Here is a 19,712-nt window from a genome sequence, read left to right on the forward strand (position 1 = left end):
CTCATGGAGTGTCTGACAGCATGCAAAAGAATTTTGGCTTTGCTCTGGAAGGCTTGGCTTTGTGGATGCTTGAGCCATAAGTATTGTGAGGCAAGTTAAGGATGGTGATAATACTGCTTCTCTGATCTTGACGGAAACTCTTTTAGGATTGGATTCTGTATTTCTTGGTAGAGAGTCACAACAATTTCTTGGGAGCCCTTTGACTTTGCAGATATGGTTGATAGAAAGACTGGACATGGTTGCTACACCTACTATTGCTAATTATGGTCCTAGCAATTTTCTCAGTAGGACTATCCTCAAAATCGAGGTCAAACTGAAAGCAATTGGGTGAAATTTTTGAACAAGAAATCCAGTGTCTCAATTCGGTGAAATTGTAATTGGTGGAAGTGTCTACCTCCTTTGTTGTTGTCCTCAGGATCAGATCACATCTTCTAAATTGGATTAAGGAGGGAAACTTTCTATAAGCCTGATAGACTCTTGAGACAATTCCAATATGAGTAGGGAATACTTGGTGGAAAATGACGAAAATTTTTCACTCCTGTGGACACAAATCCTTCCTCTATAAGGAACATGTTGTTGGGCTTGGACATGGCTGACCAAGTGGATCAATCTTATGTTAAGGTTCACTTTCACAAGATGACCATGGAATATTCTAACTGGCTGGTGAACAAAATTGCGGATAAGGAGGCTAACATGGCTTCTACCACAAATGGAACCTACAAATAGACTTACAGGTTTGGGGTTCTATTTAAGGTTTGGGTTTTTTTTTTTTTTTTTTTTTTTTGGTTTAAGGTTTGTGTAATGGCATGGTTTAATGGAATGGTTAAATGTTGGGCAACAATTTTTTTTTCTCTTTTTTTTTTTTTTTTTCTTGGTTTGTGCTTAATGGGTAAATAGTGGGTTTGGGGAAGTTTTGCCTGGACCAATATATGGTTGCCTACGTACCTCTTTGGTAGAAGGATCAGGTCATCATGTAGTTCATTTTATTTGCCTTAAATTTTGCCTTAACTTTTTTTTTTACTCTCCTTTTGCGTGGATTGCCCTTTTGGGTTTTCAACCTACCTCTTTTCTCTTTTTCTTTTTTTTTTTAAATATTTTTTTGAGGCCCTAATTTTTGCTTAGACCATCTTTTTGGGTTTTCAGCCTAGCAAGATTTTATTTTTTATTTTTTTTTTACAAACCTAGAAAAGAAAATAACATAATTTACAACCACTTTAGATGTGGTGTTTTGAAACTACTACCTCAAACATGGTATTTCTTCAATTGATCCATATTGGTTGACTCAGTAAAAGGGTTTGCATCTAAGTCCATCAAACTTACTGCTCTCCCAGAGTATATCTACTTGAAAATAAATGGACCTGCCCAATTTTGCTTGAACTTCCTGTTTGTTTCTTTAATTGGGGCTCAGATCTCTTTTAGTACTAAATCTCCCAACTTCAAATCTCTAGTTCTTACTTTCTTGTCAAAAGCTTTCCTAAGTCTCCTTTGGTAATCTTGAATGTGATACAAGGCCTTGAGTCTCTTCTCATCCATCATGCATAATTGGTCATATCTGCTTTGCAACCAATCTACTTCAGAGATTTCACTCTCTAATACTGTTCTCCATGAATGAACACCCATTTCAATGGGAAGGACAACTTCCATTCCATACACCAATTAGTGAGGAGTGGCTCCTGTGGAGGACTGAATTGATGTCCTATGTCCCCAAAGTGCAGAGGGTAACTGTAAATGTCAATCCTTGTAGTTCTTCATGCTCTTCTTCAAAATTCGCCCTATGTTTTTATTTGCAACCTCAACTACTCCATTGGTCTAAGGACGGTAAGGTAAGGATTTATGGTGATGAATGTTGAACTATCAAAGTAGCTTTTCTGTTTCTCCTTTGAAATGCAGTCCATTGTCTGAAATAATTTCATGCGGTACCCCATATCTACAAATGATATTGGTTTGAATAAACTGAGCAACTTTCTTCGAGTTCAAAACCTTGTATGAGGTAGCTTCCACCCATTTAGTAAAGTAATCAATAGCGACAAGTAAAAATTCATGGCCATTGGATGTTATTGGGTGAATCTTCCCAATAATATCTATTCCCCATGTAGAGAATGGCCAGGGTGAATTTATGGTATGTAATGGCATAGGTGGCATGTGCTTCAGATCTCCATGGACTTGGAACTAGTGGCATTTTTGAACATGAGTTACGCAGTCTACTTCCATAGTAGTCTAGTAATAACCTTGTCTCATTATCTTTTGTGATAGCATGTATGCATTCATATGTGGCCCATAACTTGACTCATAAACCTCCTTAATTATTTGCTATGCTTCCTTGGCAATCATGCAAAGGAGATGAATTCCATCATATGATCTTATGTAAAGCCTTTCACCATAAGATGTTTGAATACCATTCACCTTCCCCATTCATTACCTCGTCTTCTCCTATTAACATACAATAGGCTGGCTTTTCTTTTTGTTCCACCATTATTGGTCGAGCTTTATCTTCCTTAAGTCCATCCATCATGGATGCCATTGTTGCTAAAGCATTTGCAATATGATTCTACATTCTTGGCACATATTGGTACTGAATCTTACTGAATTTTGAGGCCAACTTTTGCAGACATTCATGATAAGGCATCATTTTTTCTTCTTTGATCTTCCATCTACTCTGAATTTGAGAAATTATCAAGGATGAATCACTATATACTTCCAACTCTTTCACTCCAAGACCTAGGGCCGCTTGTAACCCCTTTATGCAAGCTTCATATTCAGTGGCATTATTAGTGGCAAGAAAGTTAAGCCTACTAGAAAATAGGATGTGTGTCCCTTTTGGAGAAATTAAGAGAACTCCAATGCCACTTCCATTCTGATTAGTAGCTCCATCAAAATACATCTTCCACGATTCTAACTCTATCCCCATGATATCCTTATCCAGAAAGTCTCCTTGGATTTCTTCGGTTTCTTCAAGTGAATAGTGGGCTAAGCGATCAGCAATCACTCTTCCCTTTACATATTTTTTAGTCACATATTTAATATCAAATTCTGATAGAAGTAGAACCCATTTAGCTATCTTCCCATCTTGCACTGGCTTCTCCATCAGATATTTCAAAGGATCCATTCTTGCAATCAACAAGACCTTGAAAACAAGCATGTAATGTCTGAGTTTTCGGGTTGCCCATACAAGTGCTACACATGTTTTTTCAAGTGGTGAATACTTCTCTTCAAAAGCCAACATCTTCTTGCTAATATAATAAATCACATTCTCTTTCCTAAACTCCTCTAGGTATTGAGCAAGCAAAGCCCCTATTGCTTTATCCGTAGTTGTGAGATATAACAATAACGGCTTTTTAGGTACTGGTGGAACCAATATTGTTGGCTTCATCAAATAACTTTTAATCTTCTCAAATGCTTCTTGGCATTGTTCATTTCATACTATGGGAACTTCTTTCTTGAGCAATTGGAAAAGTGGCTCACATGTCATGGTGAGTTGGGTTATGAATCTACTGATGTATTGTATTCTCACTAAAAATCCTCCTTCTTAGTCCTTGGAGGCTTCATTCCCACAATTGCCTTGATCTTGTCAGGATCTACTTCAATTCCCCTCTAACTTACCATAATGCCAAAGTCAGGATCTTGTCAGGATCTACTTCAATTCCCCTCTGACTAACCACCCTAAAAAATCTTGCATTGTATTGTTTCTCAACTTCTTCTTTGATCTTGAGAGTCCATTCTGGCTTCATTCTTCTCAACTTCTGGTTGACTGGCTTCGTGGTTGGATCTGTTGGAATGCAGTGTTGCACTATATCTGTATTAATCCCAGGCATGTCTTCGTATGACCATGCAAATACTTCTTTGAATTCTTTCAGTAGTACGACTAATGCATCTCTCTTAGAGGAGGTTAAGGTGTTGCCTATTTGTACCATCTTAGGTTCATCATTAGTTCCCAGGTTAACAGGTTGGGTTTCTTCTTTTATAGGTTCTACTCGCCCTTGTTTTAATTCCTCATTATTAAAAGTTTCTTTATCAATTTCTGAAATAAAAACTTTCAAAGCCAACAAATAAGTAAATTTAGAAATCATATTATAAGGAATAGAGTTCTTAACAGACTCAATAGACTCAATAGGAATAGACTTTATAAGAACATGATCACAAACGAACTCAACAAGAACAATAATACTAGCAGAAACAGACTTAATAGGAACAAAGATAATGTTTTTGGTAGGAGTGATTGGATCATCGGTCTTGATCTTTTCTAGAGAGTCTTCCATGAGGTGGGGGGCACCCTCCCATGCCCAGTTTTCCAACTCAGTTGTGGTTTCAACAATGGCGGCTGGCTCCTAGTGAGTCCCTTCTTCCCTCAACATTAGTACCATGGGGTCTTCATCCATATAATCTATGCTTTCACCATCAATCTTCATATCTATAGGTTTGTCAAACACATAAGTGTCCAGGTGTTCTATGTTGTCCATCTACTCCTCAAATAGATCTTTCTTCCCTTTATTGCTTGGGCAGATGTATTGGGGGAAGTACTCTAATTCATTCATTTCCATTCTCTCATCTTCATCTTCAAGATTCTCTAGTGTTAAGTTTCTGAAATTGTGGATCATGAGCTTTCTATCTAGTATCGCCAATCTAGCATCTATGTCATCTTCTTCTTTAGTGTATGGGGTCAGTGAGCCATGTTCTGAAGTATGGAATGACCCTAACTCAGGAATTTCTCTACCATGCTTGTCATATCAAAGGCTTGATCTTGAACTGACATCAGTAATGTAACTCCAATCCGAAGGTCGCCCATAAGGGTATTTATCATAATCTATACCTTCAACGTCTACACCCTCCTTTACTTTTTCATCTTCAACTTCTACATCATCCTCTATATCTACATTCTCAGCTTCTACATCATTTTCTATATCTACATACTTAGCTTCTGTATCATCCTTTACATCTCCATCATAGTAGTTCACATCATCATCAAAGCGTTCTTCATAGAAAAACCCCACATCTTCATCCTCTCTATCACTAGGGGGTTCTCCCCTATCATTGCCACTATATTGGCTATCATAGTCTTCACTACTACTGTTGTCACTATCACTGCTGTAATTGTCCCCACTATCTCTGTTGTCACTACTACTGTTGTTACTATTACTATCACTCTTGCTGTCGCTACCTTCATCATCATCACTTGGGGTTTCTCCCCCTTCCTCATCTTCATCATCTGTTCTTCCTTCATATGGACTTTTTAATGCATGTTGGCAAGTCTCCTAGTACTCTTCTTCTTCTATATTGCAAATGGCATCTCCCAAAAGCGTGGTCATTGCATCAGGATCCATGTAATCAGCCCAATCAGTCGGGACCTAATTTGTGTCTTCCTTCTTTGGTTCTGGGAGCTTGTTGTCATAGTAAAAAAAAAACTCAAATATAGGCACCATTGTTTTCGACTCAAGATCATACCTTGGTTCAAGGAATCCCCAATAGCATTGACTATCTCTAGCTTTGATAAACTTTCCATTCAATGTAGGAATGTAGGGGCAAGGAAGTCCCTTTGCTTTGGCCTTCACACGGGCCATCCTCCTCACCTCCATTTCTAATAAATCATCATCAGTAGGTTTATAACCTAGCCCAAAAGGTGGTGCAGCGATAGGAATTATCGAAACTTAAGCAGTTGCCTCCTTTACAGTCTTCCCTAAGTTCATCCTTGGAAGATAATTCATTTTCCTCATCATTGCAACCACATTGTTATTTTTGTAGGGAGCAAAGTCCATGGGAATCCTTTCAACCTCTTCTTCTCTTCTTCCAAAATCAAGCTTCTCAATTTCAAAGCCGTCCAAGGTTAATGGCTCCTTCTCAGAATCAATACCAAAAAGGGGCTTTGGTACGGTCAAAGTGTTGCCATTTATGGCAACTATGGCTCCTTCATGCAGAAACCGAACCTTTTGGTATAGGGATGAAGGTACGTCTTCTGTATCATGGATCTATGGTTGCCTAAGGAGCATATTAAAGCACAAAGCTATATTCAACACTTGGAATTCTACTTTCTTGATCATCAGCCCTATGGTGAGCTTCAGTGTCACGATTCCTAAGACCTCTCTTCTACTATTGTTGTATGCTCTCACATGCTGATTAGTTGGCACAAAATCCTCAATGTTTAGGCCCAGGAAACTTGCAATCTTTAAAGGACACACATTTAAGGCAATCCTATCATCAATTAGGACCATTGGGATCCTCTTACCTTTGGCATCATGGGTAATGTGCAATGGGTCATTGTGGTGCTTCCCTTTCTTAGTCAAATCTTTGTCAGAGTATGAAATAGTGAGTTTCCTACTTATATACCCAATCATAGCATTCAGATCTTGAGAAGTAGTGGTTGTAGGGACTTGGATTTGATTGAGAAAGTTTACCAGATTCTGGCGGTGCTTGTATGAGGCCATGAGTAAACCCCACAAAGATATATTGGCTTGCATCTTCTGCAGCTGTTTGAGGACCTCATCCTCTTCGGTGGGTGTTTGTTGGGTAGACTTGTTCAAGGCCTCTATCGAGTTGTCTGTCTCCAAATGTGGGGGTTTTAAGTGTCCCCCCCATTTGTGGATGTTGGGTCGTCTATTTGGGGTTTGAAATGTCTCCCCCCTATATGTGGATATTGGGTAATTTGGTTAGGGTTTGAAGTATCTCCCCCCATATGTAGATGTTGGGTTAATTTAGGGTTTATGCAGCATCTTCACTCTATATATCATACCCTGCAATGGACGTCATGCCCATAAACTCTTCCCATGTCATCATAAAGCACTTGGATAGGTCATAAATTAACTTAGACGAGTCCTTTTCTCCTTCTTCTTTAGACATCAAGTAATTAATCATTGGTCCCCTCCCAAAATTATGGTTGGGAAAGGGATTATTGGTGATACTAGGCCTTGTAGGTGGTGCAATCACCTTAGCATCTATTAAAAATCTTGAATTGCATGACAAAGGCTAAAACACTGGCCTTTCTGGGAAATTAACCCTGATTTTCAAACATTATAATTAGTAGGCCACGTTTTCAAACTATATTACAGACTAACATCTCGAGCCTAAGAGGCTTGATTTTGGGCTTATAAACCGAGCCTTTTAGGCTCGATTTTCATGTTCTGACGAGTGAGACTGGTTTATGTGAGAGAGAGGGTGAGTGAGAGAGTGGAGACTTAGAGTGAGGCATTAATTTATAAAAAAAAAAAAAAAAAAAAAAAAAAAAAAAAAAAAAAAAAACCCTATTTGAAACCAAATCTTAGAGACTCGGTTTCCTGGTCTTCCATGTGGTTCAACCACGTCACAGCCAGATCGCCACGTGGACGCCACGAAGGAAATCGAGTCTTAGAGACTCAATTTCTAGGTAGACCTCCTGCCAGGTCAGATTTGATCAAAACATGAAAACCGAGCTTCAAAGACTCGATTTATAGGCCCAAAATCGAGTCTTTGAGACTCGAGATGTTAGTAAATAATATAGTTTGAGAATCGGGCCTACTAACTAAATAGTTGGGAAATCATCGTTAAATTCCAATTTTGGTCCTAAAACACTTGTTAGTGTCGTGGCTTGGGCCTTGACGGTAGGCACACCTTTTACTCACATCAAACCTTGCGAGTAATGGGTTTGGAACTGGTTTTGGATCTAAGGGTTTTCATAACCCTTTTTCTTTTAGTTTTTTAAACACTTGACTTATTGGCATATTCAACACGTGAAATTCCCTCCTAGGCCTTGGAGGTGGTCCTTGTGATATTTGCACTAGGGCAACAAGTTGATAGGGATCATGTTTATATATATTAGAGACCTCTACAGTTTTAGAACTAGACCCAAAATTCTTCTTAAACTTAGGTGCATCCTCATTTTTTATGGTGACATTATTTATTGTATCCTCAATTTGGGTATCAGCAGCAATTAAAGCCTTAAAATTTGGAAAGTATTGAGCAAACAAATATTTATGGTATATAGGTAACAAGTTTTTTACAATCATGGTTAATTGCTCCTCTTCATTTGGCCTATTCATCATCTATACAACTTTAGACCTCCACTTGGTAATGAAGGCAAAGAAGGAGTCTTTCGGCTCTTGTTTAGTGGTCTCCAAATCTCTCCTCATCACGTCCACTTCTATGTTGTACTTGTATTGGTTGTGAAACTCCCAACAAATATCTTCCTAGTTTTTTGCTCTATTGTCTTCACCATTGAGGAACCACCTAAAAGCAGCTCTAGTAGCTCCGAGGGGTTGCATAACCCTCATGTACATCTTTCGATGGGATTTAGGGCAGCCTATATCATCGAATTTGTCCAAGACCAGCATCTTGAACTTAAGGGGCAATCTCACATTTGGGAAAAGTGAGAGCGACTGGTAATCCATGAGGTCTTCCATCTTATGGGCCCTTTTGATTACCTCCTCCATCTTATTTATCCTTTCATTAATCTTCTTCTCACCCTCTAGGATAGGGGGATTTTGTTCGGTCTTGTTCTCCTCTTGGCTTCCCTTCAAGTTCTGAAACTGTTGTACGATAAGGTTCATGTCCTCCCTCAACTGAATTTGGCTTGCTACCATGGTGTTTAGTAGCTCTTGAGTGTTCATTGGCTCTTTAGTGTTTGGGTGCTTCTATCCCTCTGCCATGGTGACAGAGTCTTCGAACTTCTTGTGGCTTAGGCTGTCTTGTAAGTCAAACGCAGGATTGAGATGTTGTAATTATGGAGTGCCTTCTATGCTGATAGGCCTCAGTACTATGATAGGCTTGGAATTGGAATTGCTAGCTTGGCTATTGTTCTTGGATTCTCTTTGGAGCCTTCCTTCGGATCTCGACCAAATTCTCCCCTAAGAAAAGGCTTGATTGGGTCAAACAAAGCTAGGCCCTCATCTATATCAATCTATCAACCAAACAAACACACACAAAATGCAATGCAATTTTAACATGGACCCGCTTAAGGATAGGTTCTAAGTCATTACATTGTAGGGTGGGTTTATTGTTTCATTGTTTCCCATAGCTAGGACTTTACACCTCCCTACTTGTAATGTGATGAACATTATGTTGGTCCAAATGACATGGTCTATCCTTTGTAGTCAACAAGAAATGATCCAGTGACTTTAGGCTATGAGTTCGTAAGTTCACCACTGGATACTTGAATCTAATGAAGACCAGTGATCCATAGTTACTACCACCATATGTTGAGATGGGTGCATGTATATTTGTTGTTTTGATGGCACACACTATGACAGTTAGGGAAAGCTTTTAACAATCAATATGGCAAATTAAAAAAAAAATACCATACAAACATACCATGACATAAGCAACCAAACAAACAAAAACATCATAAAAAACACAAGGGTATATAATTGGTCATTTAAAGTCTAACACGAAGCTTAGCCCTCGACATCCCCAATGGGGTCACCATTGTAAGAGACCGCACTGCTTGAGGGGTGCTCTCAAAAAGAGATTAGGGTGCTTAGGGCACCTCTCTTTTCGGTAATTGTGTGGAGTCCCCATTTATTTTTTTATATAAGAAAATAAGAAAAAATAAAATACAACTCACATGTCCAAAAATACCTCAAATTTATTAATTGATTATACAAGTACAACTTGGTAGAATAACTTTACAAGGCTTTGGTCCTAAATACAATCTATGTAACAATTACAAAGGTTTGATCCTAGTTACAATCTACCAAAGCAAAAGATAAAACACTAGTCTACTATCCAAAAACCTTAGTTCGAGATTTGGTTATGGAATGGGAAGGTGTTAGACGCTCATTCCACCAAGATGAAGTCTAGTCTTCTAGACTCTAAATGACCATTATATTGTTAGGGTTTATGCCCTAAAATCGAATTTATTGGCATGTCATAAATAATTAAATTGTATAATTATATAAGACTATTTATAAATGAATTAATGGGATATTATCTTAGTCCATGAGATGCATAGTATGTAATTTATGTGATTTAGTCATAAAAGATATAAATTACAAGTTTTTTGTAAATTCAAAATTTTAGTTCGTAGCCACTAGTCAATGATGAAATTGGGCATTTCATCTGTGAAGACTATAACATATCAACTAAGATGATTTGTCTTGATCGTGGAAGTGGAGACTTCTAATTGATATGTTGATATGTTTTAAGAGTTAAGACATATTGAATTAGACTGCTATAAGATTTATTATTCTTCTAACGACTATCAAATGAATAATAAATCTCATAACTTCTATTTATGTCAACTCTAAATCTTGAGAGAATAATGAACCTAATAATGAGGTGTAGGTTGCTTTGATATATTAGAAGTGAGATCTAAAGTCAAGATCAAAACCTCAGTATATTGGACAGCCGCATTTAATGTTGATGGAACATATATTCTCAAGATGAAATTTATAATCTCTTAATGGAGATATAAGATATTCCCTTGAGATAAGTTTAATGGGTTTAGTTATTTAGAGTGTTGGGTCCAACCACTTTAGTAAAGAGTTAGTAGAGTATATATTTATGAAATTGAATTTCATAAATATATGATGAATAACTTAAAAGATTAAACTGGGTACTCAAGAATTAAGATGTAGTAATCTTCAAAGTGGCAGTCAACAATCATGACTTTGTATTACTACGAATATTTTAATGAAGGGGTTGCATGTATAATAAAGTCTTGGGAAATAATTTATTAATAAGGCCTAGAGTGCAATTATATTCATATAGTGGTATTGAATATAATTAATGGTAACTTTGGACTTGTTAAGAGTTGACAGAAAAGCCCAAGGCCCATTGGAGCTAAAGTCTTCTTTGTTCCCTTTTGGTCCCACTCCAAGCCACATACTAAAACCCAATTGGAATGGCTCAAAAGGCTAGCCCAATTAGATAATCAGTTATATATAAGTAGAGAAACATACAAAATTTCATAAGGTTTTTTCATTAAGATCATATAAGGAATGAAATGATGTGTATGTGAGTGTGAGACACTCTCTTATTCTCCCCTTGAAAACTGATTGAGAGACCACACTTCTTGGGCATTAAGTGGAATTAGAGTGAAGATTAAAAATGTTCCCAAGTGTTTTGAATTTCACCGCACCAAGGTACGCTTTCTTGTTCTTAAATTCTAAAACTTACATAGTACATGTTATCAATTGTGAATGAAGTAGATCCATTAATTTTCCGCTGCGTATATATTGTATGCGATACAAACATGTAATTTTCCAACATATATACCCTTTCAAAAGATGCATGATATGACATATTAAAATCCCTAAAATCAACATTAATTCAATCTTTAAAAAATCCAAAATCTGCAATTTTTATTTCAGAAGAAAACCATTTTTTATCATTAAAAAAAAATATAAAAAGTTCAAATCTGTATTTAATGAAAATACAGATAAGTTTTGTATACTTGAAAATTCAGATCTACATTTAATGAAAATACAGATAAGTTTTTTTATACTTAAAAATTCATATATGCATTTAATGAAAATACAGATCAGTTTTTTATTTAGAAAAATTTTCAGATTTGTATTTAATGAAAATACATATCTGTTTTTGTTTAGAAAAAGTTTCAGAAAAATTTTTAGATCTGTACTTAGGCTGCGTTTGTTTTAGTGGTAAACTAAAATCCGAAAACACTTTACTCCTGGGTCTGTGTTTGGCACCACTTGAAAATATAGTCAAACTGAAAATAGAATTCAGTTTGACTATAAAATACACTAGCCAAGCCATAAATTCATTTCAGGACTTATTTTACCTTCAAGTGGTTTCCGTAATTTTTCACTCCTCACACACTTCTCACACGGTCTGAATACCTCTCCAAGCTCACCTCAACTCCACCCCATGTACCAACGAGAGAGAGACAGAGCTCCACCCCAGACTCCGACGAGCAGCGCCGTCATTTTCTCCTCCACGTCGGTGAGTTTTCTCCCTTTTCTTCTCTTATCTCACTCAACCTCACCTCCGCCCACCTCGAGCTCTACATGTACCCGATCCATAGAGCCAAAACTCTCCCTTATGCTAGCGAAGCCCTACCCATCTCCAACATCTCTGATCTGTCACTCTAACATTGCTAGCGAAATTGTACTCTCAAACCTACCCTATACAATGCCCAATCCACATCCCCTCAACCCTATCTAGCCAAATCCACCCTCAAACCCATTGAAACCCCAAATTTTTCACACCTTCTCTACCCTTGTCTTCTCTGTTTTTATCTCTCTCTCTCTCTCTCTCTCTCTCTCTCTCTCTCTCTCTCTATATATATATATATATATATTTACTTATTTGATTTATTTATTTAATTATTGATTTAATTTTTTACTTATGGATTTATTTAGATGTTTATAATTGTAGTTTGTTGGTGTTAAAATTATATGTAGAGAAATATATGTGCATAAATTATGGTACTCATTATCAATGTGATTTAGATGTTTTGGTGAATGTATATGGCATCATGTGAATACTATGGACACACTGCAACATTGGTTGTGTTTTTTCCATTGTTCTTCAATTGGGCTTGTTATAATATTTATGTGAATTTGGATGGTTTAACAAAAAGTAAGCATGGTTGTATATACTGATTGTGTTAGAGATCACATTGTTGTGTTGGTTGACAGGGTGTGCTGTGCTGTTTTGTGTTTGTGCTATTTTTATATACTGTGTAATGTCTAAAATAGCATGCTTGTTTATATACCTCTTAGACCACAGTGTTTGGATTTTTAGATGAAGAGAAAAACCAAAGCAACAATTCTTGCCTCAGTTGCATCTGTCCTCCTTGTGGGGGTTGCATTGTTAAGAAAATTGCTGCGTAGACAACTGCGTAGGGCGCCTTATGTTAATCATGCAGCCGAAAAAGAGCATTACATAAATAGTATTCTGCATGGAAGTGAAAGACATTGTGTAAGTCAAATTAGGATGAAGCCTATAGCTTTCCACTAGTTATGTAACACCCTTACTAAGGGGGAACACATACGGCTGAGTGTTCACGTGTCCTTTAGGGAGCAAATGCTAATTTTCTTACACATAATTGGTCATAATGTGAGGTTTCATGTAATTGGAAGTTGGTTCCATAGATCAACTGAGACTATTCATAGATATTTCAAGATCATCCTTAGGGGGATCCTGAAATTATATAGAGCTCTAATAAGACTGCCTAGCAAAGATACACCCCTAAAGATAAGGGATACCAGAAGGTTCTACCCATATTTTAAGGTAAATATTACAACTTTGTGTATTTTTGTAAATTGTGAAGATTTGTGTACTTTTAAACAATTATGTCTGTCGAAAATTAGGATTGTGTTGGAACAATAGATGATACATATGTTCGTGCATTTGTGCCACCTAAAATACAAGGAAGGTTTTGTGGTCGTAAAGATGGAACCACTTAAAATGTGTTAGCTACCATTAGTTTTGACTTGAAGTTCACTTATGTATTGGCTGGATGGGAAGGTAGTACACATGATTTGTGTGTGTTAAATGATGCATTCACTAGGACAATGAGCTTTTCATTTCTCGAAGGTATTAAAGGATTACTTCATCTTTTGGGTTTATTAGTTTTAATAAATTTTGTTCATTGTACTAAAGCATAGTAGTGATTTCGTTTTATTTTTCAATATATGTAGGTAAATATTATCTTCGTGATGCTGGGTATGGTAATTAAAATGGAATTTTGTCACCTTATCGGAGTGTTCGATATCACTTGAAGGAGTTTAGTGATCGTCCTCCTAAGAATGAATGTGAATTGTTCAACCTCCATCACTCACCATTGAGAACTACCATTGAGCGAGGGTTTGGAGTGTTGAAGAAATGTTTTCGAGTGTTGGATGCAGAACCATTTTGGTCTTTTGACACCCAAGTGGAAGTAGTGTTAGCATGTTGTTTGATTCATAATCACATTATGAGGGTTGATCCTACTGACTATATTATGGAAGCTGCAATGAACCAAGTAGAGTCTAGCAACTCACAACTAGAAACACATTCACGTCGAGACTCCACTGAAGAAAATAGAGTGTGGAATGTTAAGAGAGATGAGATATGCCAAGCCATGTGGTCTGATTATGCCAGGAGTGGAAAGTATTACTTTATTTAGATTTCTATTGTTGTAATATGTAATGTATTTTTCTGTTGTGTAAGGGCAATGTATTTACTATAGACTTGTGGTGGTGTAAGGATAATTATTTTCAGTATTACATTGTTATTTCCAATAGTTATTTTGTTTTTTGTGCACATTTGTTGGTTCATTTGTTAATGCGATTTTTCCTCAAATAAGCATGGTTGTATGTGTGTTTGATTTGTTATTCATATGCACAGTAATTATTAAATGCTACTCTCACTATACAATTTTTATATGTAGTAATGTCAAAAGAGAAAGAGAAGGAGAAGGTTGGCTCTAAGCAATTCAGGTAGTTACCCCCAATGCACACTACCATGCTTACTCTACTTGCCGAAGAGGCTATGAAGGTCAACAAGAACTCAAACACTTTCAAGGTAGGCTCATTTTCCACTGTAGCCAAGGCCATCTCTGCTCAGTTTGGGGTAGAGTGCTACCCCTCGTTTGTGGAGAACTAGCTGCGTACGTTGAGGACTATGTGGAGTACCATCCAGACTTTTCGGAAGAAGAGTGGATTTGGATGGGATAACAACCTCAAGATGATCACATGCGATGCCAAGACCTATCAGGAAGAAGTTATGGTATGGCTTCCAACAATGTTTTGTTAATATAGTCTTGTTTTGATGCTCCTACGATGTGTACTGAGTTATGCTAATAAATATTGAGATTATGGGTGAATATGGAATCTATATTGAATTTATGATTGAAGTGAATATTGAATTGTTATTATACGTTCATTTCTCCCTTACAAGCGCATCATAAGCATGCCAAGTTTTTGAACATAGGGATAGAGATATGTGATAAGTTGGCCATTGTAGTGAGTAAGGATATGGCCACAGGTAGCTTTGCTAAGTCATATGTTGATCTTGACACACAGTAAGAGAATGGTGATGACACTGAGATTGTGGCCGATAATGGTGAGGAGGGTGTGGTGGATAAGGGGGAGAAGGGGAAGAATATGGTAGAATCATCCACCACTAGGTCCATAGTTTCAAAGTCCCGTAAAAGAGGTCGTGCACCTCCCAGTGATGATAGTGTTCTGACTAATCAGCTTAAGGAAATAGCTGTGGCCTTGAAAGAAATCAACCGGGGGCCTGTTGATTACACCGGTCTTTACTCTAAGGTGATGGCTATGGCGTCGAATGGGTATAGTGAAGATAACTGCCTTTGATCATCTGTGTGAAAATAAGAAGGCAACTAGGGGATTTCTGGCCAAGAATGCTAAGTTGAGGAAGCTTTGGATGGATAGTTATTTTTTTACTCGACTCTGACTTGTCTCTTTGGTGTTGACTTTGATGGTAGTTAAGGGATTTGGTAATTGTACTATATGTGATAGTATTGTATTATCTGTAAGCAAGCTATGTATGTATTTCTAATCTTGGACATACAATGATGATATATATATTTTGTGAAGTGTGAATTGTTATGCTCCAAGGGATAACAGTTACGTACCTTGACTGTAGGATGTAGTCTTTTGTATGTTGGGATGATATAATTGCCCAAGTTATGTATGTTCAGTGTAAGCATGTAAGGCACATGTGTACTGTTCAAATACCACGTGTAGGTATCATTTTTGTAGACTGTTTGCAAAAAAATAATCTGCAAGCGCACAGAATCGTAACAAGTAGTAAAGTGTTTTTAGAAAACGAATGTCGAACCCACAGGGATTAACTATGTTATTGAATATCGAAATTCACTAAATTAATTACTATTTGGAAAATCGAAAATAATGGAATGTTCAACTATCTGAATTAAATTAAACTATTTAATAAAAACAAATCTACGAATAAAAAGAATTAACAAAGCATAAAAATCTAACAGTGTAAAAATATAATAAGAATGGATCTAGAGCAGTTGATTTCACCTAACAAATCCCACACAATTTATTCTTCCTAATTATTAAATTCTAATATTCTCTCGTTGATTATTAAAAATTCCTTAAGTATTCAATATCTTCTCTCGAATAATATCAAAAATATCTTCAAATAAAAATTCCATATCTCTATGTGAATTTAATTAATTAGAGACTCATTACGTACTTTGAATTTTCTGAAAAATCACACTAATCGCGGTCAAGCATCTTTACTTTCGCTCAACTAATGGTGTTTAATTCTAGAACTAAAATAACAAATCACCTCTCGGTCTCATTGTCATTCAATTGATCAATCAATAATTCGTAAAAAGAAATATTAAGCATTAAGAATAAGGATTAAACACTCAATCATGGAAATATTAAAAATAAAATAACTCAGAATATAAATTGTGTGTTCATTGCTACAATTTAGTTCATGATCAAATTGAAAAGAAAACAAATAAAACTTATGTCTTTCATGGGAATTGGTTGATCAACAAGAAGCGGTGCCCCTTTGTCCTCAGAAAGACTCCAAAGAAAATTCTTCAAATGTGGCACACCCTTTTTCTCTCAGGTTTTCTCCTTTCTCTTTTTTCCCCAAAAGCCTTTAAATAGGTCAAGGAATCCTATTCCCGTGAGAAAATCCCAGATTTTTAGGCTTCATTTAACCGACTATTTTGGCCCATTTAACTTCATAATTCGGACTTTTGGTAAACTACAAAGTTGTAGCCCTTTAAGTTAACATTCCAGCCCAACTTGAATCATCTCGATTGGACATCTGATCCCAAAGTTATGCTGAAAATACTAACTAATGTGCAGGCTGGAATCCTAATCCGAATTGGACTTGGATTTGGTGCAAATTTCCTTTGATTCCTTGCTCCAATTGGACTTGAATTTAATTGGGTTGGTCTTCTCTTGAATTCATGCCTAGCTGGATGTAAGTTGACTTGATTCAATTGGCCTAGCCCCACTTTGCATGTAAAGCCCTTGTAGATTAATCTGAAATCTTCTCATTCCTTCAAAGCACAAATGAATAGATAAATATAAATAAAAATCAAGTCAAATCAAAAGAAATAAAGGAAAATTAGCAATTTTAATAAATAAGAGGATAATAAAAATCATGTAAAAATTACACTTATCATAGACCATGGAGTTGTAAACAAGACCATATTGGTAATGACATCGGACACATATTCATAAAGAAAAAACATGCAATGAACAACACAAATATATCAAATAAGAGAAAAGAAAAAAATAAATGCAACAACGAAATTAAATACCTACTTGCATGAATATACCCTTCAATGGAAGAATACTTTAGAAATCAAAGAAATTTTCATCTCTTTGAGATCTAAAATATTTTACTTACAAAAAAGAAGTTCTTAAAGCCAAGGCTTCCAGAACGTCTTTAATGTCCAGGGAGCAAAGAAGTCAAAAAAAGAAGGGCCCTAAGTTCTAATATTTTTCCTTTATTTATAGAGGTTGGATGTTTGAAAAATAAGCTGAATCAGTTTAGGTACAAATTAGAATGCGTCGTTATCCCCAAATTTTTGAAAAAGATAGGTTTTATCTTAATTAGAAGGTTCCCAGGCTGAGCCTCGACTTTGTGCCAATCAGCATCGACACTTCCCATGTGCTGATTAGCACTCCAAGAGTGTCGATTGGCCCTCTTGGATGCTAAGCCCCTCTTCCAATTTTGGTTCGATTTGGACTCTTTTTTTGGGATTTTTGAGTCAGGAATTGCACCTAGACGATTTTTAATTCATATTCTAAAAAATTAATCCCTTTTTCTTGATGATCATATCTTTAAAGTAATAATTATCTAATAGATAAATATTCTAACAAGACTTAATTATCAACAATTTCTTTATTATCTGATTATCCACTTTATTCCCATGCAAGTAGGCTTATTTTTAACAAAAACCAACAACCAATCATAGAATTATTTAATTAATTTTAATTGTTTAACCGATTAGAATTAATTTAACTTAATCACATGTGATCAACTTTATCTAAACAAAATGCATACAAATTGTGAAAACTTGATTATGTGATATCTTTCAATCTGACGGTCTGATTCAAGAATCGGACATATCGTCATGACCGTTAAAATCTTAAAATCATTTTATGATATGTACTGAATGAATTAATGCAACTATGATTTTTTCGGATATATGAATGGTCATTCTAGCCATTTTTCAAGATTAAATTATGGGTGCAAAATCAAGTGTCTACAAGTAGGTTATGGTATGAGGTAGATTTGCAGTGGAGGTGGTTGTGGGTTCTGATGGGTTAGTGGTTTGCTATAGGTTTTTTAGATTTGGGTTTTTATGCTATGGTTTGGCTGGGTTTTATGGCCTGTGGTGGTAGCAACAGATCTGAGTTTAGAGAGGGAAAGTGGGGTTTTGGCTGTGAGAATCAAAGGAACCACACTGCTATTGTGGGTCTCTTGGATAGGAACAAAGTGAGAAAGAGAAAGAAAGATCCAGGGATATTACTGAGGTGGGGCCAAATCAAATTTGTTTAGAAGAGAGTAAAATGGAGAGAGAAGAGAGAAGAAGCAGGTCTGTGTGGGGAAAAAAAAAAAAAAGTAACGGTCTTAACAGTGTTTAGGGACCAACCCAACTACGGTTTAAGGACCAAATTAATCACTTTTGAAATGTGTTGGACCTAATTGACATTAGCTAAAACCTTAAGGTGTTTACTGGAATTTACCCCTAAAAGAAAGTTTTATTCCCTCAATATTGAGAGAAGATATATCCTATATCGGGTATATGTCTCTTTTCCCTTGTGGCAAACCCACTTATTAGTGGGACCCAGCTACTGTTAAAGAAACACAATAGTTAGACATCAATATTTCGACTACCAAGATAAACTATGCAATTATAATGTGAATATCCAACTCCTTCCTAATTAAGGTGGAACAAAGTCCATGGGACCCATATTGTTTTGCCAAGTAGAAGAGGAAAAGATGAGCCTGCCGACCTAGTTAGAGCATAACCCTGATGGGGAAATATAGCATGGGCTTAACAATAATTATCAGACCCAGTATTCTTGTAGTTTCTGATTTTCTTGGTGGATACATTATACATTACATACACAAGACTCCAAGGCAAGTAACCTACAACTCAACAAAAAAGAAAGAAAGAAAGAAAGAAAGGCGCATGGGTTAGCACATGGAGGTCTGTGACTTGTGTCAGACTGGTATGGTCTCACATTCCTTCCAAAATGGCAAATATCCCAACCCAACCGACTATAACAGCAAAACTCCAACTAAGACTGTTTAACGTGTCCATCTCCAACTAGGTGCCGACCATCCCATCAACCCATCCTCCACCTACTGAAACTTGGAACTATTCGTTTAACCGTGGCAACCCGCTCACTCAGCAACAGCTATAGCAATAGCTGTCTCAACATTCAGCATGGCTCCACGTACAAAACATATATTCCTCTCTCTATATATACATATGTATATCAAACCACAAATAATCACATATCATACTCGATCTATATATACCTCTGACCTGATCGATCAAGTGACTCTCACTGTGTCTTCTACCTCATTTCAAATTTCAATTCGACAATAACTTTCTTTCTTGTCCATCTATATGGCTTTTCAGGGTAGCAACTCCAAGGCATTGATGCTTTTCTTGCAATTGGTGGCTCTCATTTTCTTCTCTATGGCTTCATCCGATACGGCGTCGTCTCCCTCTCCCTCTCCCTCAATGGACACAGGTGCCGGCTATTCTACACCGCTTTCTGCCGCTGTAATGGGATTCTCTATTGTCTTCTCTCTTCTTGCTCTCT

General features: G+C 36.6%; 1 protein-coding gene across 1 annotated transcript; it reads right to left on the bottom strand.

The window, feature by feature from the left end:
• Positions 1–2,548: 2,548 nt before the first annotated feature.
• LOC126691231 (uncharacterized) lies at positions 2,549–3,370 on the bottom strand. Its single transcript, XM_050386290.1, has one exon. It carries the CDS (start codon positions 3,368–3,370, stop codon positions 2,549–2,551), a length of 822 nt encoding a protein of 273 aa, XP_050242247.1.
• Between the last annotated feature and the right edge of the window lie 16,342 nt (positions 3,371–19,712).

This window comes from Quercus robur, chromosome 7 (assembly GCF_932294415.1).
Source record: "Quercus robur chromosome 7, dhQueRobu3.1, whole genome shotgun sequence".
NCBI classification, from domain to species: Eukaryota; Viridiplantae; Streptophyta; class Magnoliopsida; order Fagales; family Fagaceae; genus Quercus; species Quercus robur.